Here is a 6,736-nt window from a genome sequence, read left to right as displayed (position 1 = left end):
GTACCCCATCTCCCCTTTGTGAAAAGACTTCTACTCTATTTTCTTTCACCAATTTCTTTAACTCCACCAACATCGGGTCAAGGTCTAGTATTGACTTAACATCTACTATCAAAGACGATTCAGACCCATTTTGCACCAACACACCACCATCACTAGAACCACTCAAATTCACCTCCAATCTAGCCAATTGGTGAACATTATTTACCAACTCCCTTTTTCCTTCATCAACATGAGCCACACTCTCCATAGACACCCTACTAAGTGCATCGACAATAATATTGGCTTTATCCGAATTATAATGTACACTCATGTCATAGTCCTTGACTTTAAAATGTAACATACGATCATTGTGACTGTATAATACCTCATAGATCATTATTCTTTGCATGATAGATACTCTTAGTCTTATTCCGGAGGTTTAAGTTAATTTATCCCTTCCGAACAAACGGGGTGCTACCTGAACCATTTCTTTAACCCCGAATTATTGTTTAAGGAATTTCTTTGACCTAAAATTTTAGTTTAGTTTCTTGATATTACCACAAATTTACAGTATCATTCTCTTGATGTGCTATACCAAGTCATATACACCTTATATAATCACGTCACGCTACGTATATTATGCAAGATAAAAAAAATATGGGGTTTCACATTGTTTTCCAAGAAAATGTTATTTTCTAGGAAAACTTTTTCTTTCCTACCAAACACACTCCTTATTGTTCTTTTGACACTTTGGTGCTCCATCTCTCCAAGGATTTATCTTCATAATATTATTAAATTCAATATATTAATTAATATTTAATAGGAAAATAGGTATATAAAAATAAAAACACAATTAATATTAACTTGATCATGAATTGGCTTTTGAAAATTAATATAACTTTAATAAAGGAGATGAACCCACCGGTGTGCGTTTGACAATCTATACTAATAGAGAAAAGTATTGAAAGCATTTTTGAATTTGGCCCCGAAGTATTAATTTCATTGTTAAACTATTAACAGTCTTAAAATACATTTTTGCTTTAGTATTTGAACCTAAATACACAGTTCTCATGTCATACACATAAATGTGTTATTCACATGAGTACACATGGAGTTTTCGTGTATGTGGCATATACATATATAGACATATTGTATGACATGAGAGGGGTGTAATTTTTTTGAGTAGGGCGGTATTTTTAAGACCGTCAATAATTTGGGTATGAAACTAATAATTCTTGCCATGTTCAAAGACGAAATTAACAACCTCATTGTAATTTTATTTTTGGAATATTATTTATTAAATGTCATTTTCTTATTGTGTGAAATAAAAAATACACCTTCGTTGGATTTTTTTCTTATAATTTATTCGATCCGAAATAATATACAGCCACAATCCATTAATTCCAAAAAACTAAAAAAAATGCCAAGGACCTGTTTAATGAATATAATTTATTGTTAAATTTTTAACTTTGGCATAAATACACAACGACCAACAATTGGTCTTTTGCATCAATTTTTCTATCAGTTTTCTAATTTATGGATCCTTCACCTTCTTCTAAAATGTGTGTCTTAATTATGAGATGTTTTTAAAGGAATTGATGGAGTGTAGTTAGTTAACTTTGAACTTATTGCAATTGAAGGAGTGCCGTTATGGTCTTCAATCTCAAGGGGCCAAGAATTTGTTCAATTATTTTTTTTTACCTTCTTTAATTTAACACAAAATTCCGTCTTAAACATGCGCCATCTATTCTATTAATCATTATAAATATTTATTATAAGAATTATGATTACGTGATTATTTTTTAAAAAAATTGGGTCATATTGTGGGAATATTATTTGGGGTAAAAAAATTATAGATTTTTTTTTTGATGGGGTGGAGTTTTTATTTACCCATGTGGCAAGATTGGGGATGTATTTAAGTTCAGTTAGTCAAGTAGATGAGTGTTTTAAAGGTTGTCAATAGTTCGGAGATGAAACTAATAATTCTTGTTAAGTAGGTGTTTCCAATACTTCTTTCGGCTTTTATAAAGAGCCTCAATGCTTCTACAAGAGTTTCAGACCACTTGTTATGCCATGTGACAGATTGATGGTATATTTAAGTTCAGTTAGTCAAATAGAGAAGAGTTTTTATGGTTGTCAATAATCCTGGAATGAAACTAATAATTCACGCAAAGTTTATGAGTATTTTCAACACTTCTCTCTATACTAACATAATAATTACTAGTCAATATTCACGGAAAATATTACAGATTTATATAAATATGTTCATTAAAATTTTACATTAGTGGGAAATATGACCTTTAGAACTTTATTAACGACATGATTGTCAAATGTTAAAGAGATAAGTTTAAAAAACACACTAAATTTTTTTTTTTTAATTTCATAGCTAAATAATTGGAAGTGTGAGTTTCATACCTAAACTATCACCTATTAGTTTGACAAACACACCTCAGTGAGTGTGTAATACTCTCTCTCTATTCTCTCTTTTTTTTGCAAAAATTATGCCACATGGCATTTCACATGGATAAAATATATATTCATCTTGACAAAAATTAAATAAATTATTAATATTAATTAAAATATAAAGACTAAAGTATTTTATCCCCCCAAAAAATTATTTTTAAAAAAATGAAATTATTGTTTTAAAAAAATAAAATTTAAAATATTTTTCTCACCCACTCCACCACAATTCATATTTCACCCCCTCCCCCCACTCCTTCCTTATTGTTTTTTATTTTTTTACAAATAATAAAATTATACCCACCCCATCTAATCCTCCGCTCTTATTTTTTTTTTAATATTTCTCTCGTTTTGAGTTAGATATGTACATATATTTTTAGAAAAATATTTTTTTCTACTTGCATACCAAATATAACAGAAATAAAAATTGTATTTTAAGAAAAGTCTTGCGGCAAGTAAAAAAATATTTTTCTAAAATTATATGTATATATCTAACAAAAACTGAGAATATTTTTTTGAAAGCGGAGGGTTAGATAGGGCAATGTAGAAATTTTTTTAAAAAAGAATTAAAATAATATCTAAATTATTATTTGAGGGGGAGGTATGGAGTAAGATTTTTTTAAAAAACTTTTATAAAAGAAATTTAAAAATTAAAAATAAAACTCTAAAATGGGGGGGGGGGGGGGTTATGGTGAGAAAAAGTGGTGGAGTGGGATAAGAAAAAATATTTTATATTTTATTTTATAATTTTTTGGGGGGGTGGGGGGGAGGGGTAAGTAATACTTTAATATTTAATTTTAACTTCTAATAATTTATATACTTTTTGTTAAGGTGGAATATTTTGTCTATGTGGAGTGTGATGTAATAATTTTTTTTAAATGAAAAAAAGAGTGTAATACACACACCATGATGGGAGAGGAATAAACGAGAGAACTGTATTTCTCAAACTAATAAGTGATAGTTTAGGTATATAGTTCACACTCCTAATAGTTTAGATATAAAACTTTTAAAAAATAATAATTTAGGTGTGTTTTTAATACTTATCTCAATATTAAATGGGTGTTAGTGAAGGGAAATTTAGCAATCAGCATAGGAAACTCGGTTACTAAGAAGGACAGGTAATAATAGGTAGTTTTGCCGTTGCTAAAGGATTTTTAATGACTACATTTCAATTTCATAGTTAATTTTTAACGTTAAGACTTTTAATGATAGATGATGACCGAATTTGTTTCGATCATGATTTTCCTATAACATTCAAATTTTGACTTTTATCGATTAAGTTTTTCCTTACTAAAAGCTTTTTTTCGTTGTGTAGGATATGCCATCGAAAGGAAAAATAAACTTTAAATGTTGTGATGAGCTAGCACAAGCTATATAGTTTGATTGTTTTGTTTAAATAAGTGTTATCTCAAGATTATAATTTTGGAATCATATTCATGATAAATAATATTATATTTTATAAGAAATTGATAATTTCATGATTTTGATATAAATTTTAATTATGCTGCATTTATCAGAGAGCAAAAGTCCAAATTCACGTGAATTTAGATAAAGACATATTACAAGGGGGAAAACGCAACTTGCGCTTGTTGGAAGTAGTTTTGAATATACAAAACAAACGTGTCAAGCCATCCTACAAGTTAGCCATTAATGTAAATCAGATCCTTATAATCCAAAAGTTTTCAATCTCATACATCAAGAGTAAACAAAGCCTTATAATATTTTGATTTCTTTTCTCTCATTTTTATACACAGATCTAAATCAGAGTTGTCTAACTTATATGGATGAGGATAAGGTCAGAACTCAAATTGAATCTCAGCCTCCTAAGAAGGCTCCTCTCAACAAGTATGCCCTCGCTTGCGCACTTTTGGCTTCCACCAACTCCATCCTCTTGGGCTATGGTCAATCTTCTTTAATTTATCCCCTCTCTCTCTCTCTCTATATATATATATATATATATATCCACAATCCTTCTTTTCTTTATAGAATTTTATTTGTACTAGAGATCATAATTTGATTTCAAAATCTAAAGAAATGGTGTTAATTGATTACTTATGTATGCTTGAGAATTTGAAGGTCACTTAATTAATTATTTTTGAATATTAGGCTTTAAGAATGAAAAAAAATATATAAATGTCGACCAGTTCAATTAAATTAGTGATTTGATTTTATAAATATGCAGATATTGGAGTGATGAGTGGAGCTGTGCTATTCATAAAAGAAAATCTCAAGATTTCGTCTTATCAGATGGAAATCTTGGTTGGGTCATTGAATGTATGTTCCCTAATTGGAGCGCTTGCATCTGGCAAGACTTCAGATATGATTGGTAGAAGATACACAATTATCTTGTCAGCAACAACTTTTTTAATAGGTTCACTTCTGATGGGGTTTGCTCCTTCTTACCCATCCCTTATGGCAGGAAGGGTTGTCGCTGGAATAGGTGTTGGCTATTCCCTCATGATTGCTCCCGTCTATACTGCAGAGGTATCGCCAGCCATGACACGTGGTTTGCTCACATCACTCCCTGAAGTCTTCATCAATGTTGGTATTTTACTTGGCTATATTTTCAATTATGCATTAGCTGATTTACCACACCACATCAACTGGAGGTTAATGCTTGGCCTGGCTGCTATTCCAGCTATTGCCATTGGCTATGGAGTCTTGCAAATGCCAGAATCACCACGATGGCTTATTATGAAAGGCAGTATAGAAGAAGCCAAAAGAGTGCTTCGTAAAACCTCAGATAATGATGATGAAGCTGATTTGAGACTAGAAGAAATAATAAAAGCTGCTGGTTCAACTACTCCAAGTAATAATTGGAAAGGTCAGGGGGTTTGGAAAGAACTCCTAAGGCCAACCCGGCCGCTTCGCCGCATTCTTGTGGCTGCTATCGGCATAAATTTCTTTATGCAAGCCTCCGGTAATGATGCAGTTGTATACTACACACCGTCAGTGTTCAATGCTGCTGGAATTCACAACCATAAAGGACTAATAGCTGTGACCATCGTCATGGGGATAGCCAAGACATCATTTTGTGTTGTATCAGCACTTTTCTTAGATAATTTTGGAAGGAGGCCCATGTTATTGTTGGGTACAATAGGAATGGCTGTTTCTCTAGCTGGTCTTGGGTTGGGCTCAATGTATCTCCGCAATGTCAATCATAAGCCACCATGGGCCATCGCATTATGTGTTGTTGCAGTCTGTGCTGATGTCTCATTCTTCTCAATAGGCCTTGGCCCAATAACATGGGTCTATTCATCAGAAATATTTCCTATTACGCTAAGGGCACAAGGTACGAGCTTGGCGGTTTCAGTGAACCGATTGGTTAGTGGGGCGGTTGCAATGACTTTTCTAACCATATCCAACAAGATAACATTTGCAGGAACCTTCTTTCTGCTTTGTGGAGTTATGGTATTAGCAACTATTTTCTTCTACTTTTTCTTGCCTGAAACTAAAGGCAAGAGCCTAGAAGAAATTTTGGCAATCTTTGAGGATAAAAAGGATAACATTGCCAATAAGGAAACGATTAAATGGTAGTAGCTAGGTTTAACTAGTTAATTTTGAACATGTCCTCCCTCATGTGCAAAATGTTTCAGCTGAGGAATCATAGAGATGTTTGCTTTAGGTGCAATTATCTTCTTCTCTTTTCTCGTTTATCTTCTCAAAAGAAAAGATAGATGTTGAATTCAACCCTGACATTGTGCATCGCCAATTAATATATACAAGTGAAATATTTTTATTTTTTGTGGTAGGTAGAATTGTAAATACTGCAACATCAAAAATTAAAATAGGGGGACGATCTTTTGATTGAGTTGAACTCTACGCCTAAATAGTCCAAGATAGAACATCAACTGCTAAATCGGTACTCTAGTTCCCTGCAAGCCTACATTTTCTTAATGTATCGAAAATCATATTTTTACTTTACATAAGACAAAAGTAAGGTTTGCATAAATTCTATTCTTTGCATATTTTATTGTGGAAGATAATTTAGTATGTTGTAATTCATGAGACAATATTTAAAATCCTATGTCTAACATGATTTTTCTGCTAATCAACTTTCATGTGATCATAATAGATCGATCCTCTTCAAATGTATTTTGTTAACTAGTCTCTCGACACGTGCAAATGCACGTGATTATCAATTCATGGCAAGATGATTGGACATCGCTTTGACATTAGATTATAAACATTTTTTAAAAATAATATCAATATTGTTTATTAAAAAATTGATTAAGTAAACGAAAGAATAAAGTAAATGCTTTAGTGATTGGTCAATGGTAATTGTTGAATTGTGACT

At 31.6% G+C, this 6,736-nt stretch overlaps 1 protein-coding gene across 2 annotated transcripts; it reads left to right on the top strand.

Moving 5' to 3' along the window:
- Positions 1–4,069: 4,069 nt before the first annotated feature.
- On the top strand, positions 4,070–6,256 carry LOC129893464 (probable polyol transporter 6). 2 transcript variants are annotated; one of them, XM_055969003.1, is made up of 3 exons: positions 4,070–4,340; positions 4,622–4,765; positions 4,859–6,256. In XM_055969003.1, the coding sequence occupies exons 1-3, from the start codon at positions 4,220–4,222 to the stop codon at positions 5,974–5,976; spliced, it is 1,383 nt and encodes a 460-aa protein (XP_055824978.1). In that variant the 5' UTR covers positions 4,070–4,219; the 3' UTR covers positions 5,977–6,256. The 2 variants fall into 2 exon arrangements, with proteins under 2 accessions (XP_055824978.1, XP_055824977.1); XM_055969002.1 differs by having other exon boundaries at positions 4,071–4,340; positions 4,622–6,256.
- Positions 6,257–6,736: the final 480 nt, after the last annotated feature.

Source organism: Solanum dulcamara, chromosome 6 (assembly GCF_947179165.1).
Source record: "Solanum dulcamara chromosome 6, daSolDulc1.2, whole genome shotgun sequence".
Taxonomy (NCBI): Eukaryota; Viridiplantae; Streptophyta; class Magnoliopsida; order Solanales; family Solanaceae; genus Solanum; species Solanum dulcamara.
This window is presented reverse-complemented; position numbering and strand designations above follow the sequence as displayed.

What these genes read in the sequence shown, in the direction of transcription:
- LOC129893464 (XM_055969002.1), top strand. Translation starts at nt 4,220, where the DNA reads ATGGATGAGGATAAGGTCAGAACTCAAATTGAATCTCAGCCTCCTAAG. An exon ending in CTCCATCCTCTTGGGCTATG is followed by an intron (nt 4,341 to 4,621) that starts GTCAATCTTCTT and finishes ATAAATATGCAG; the next exon opens with ATATTGGAGTGATGAGTGGA.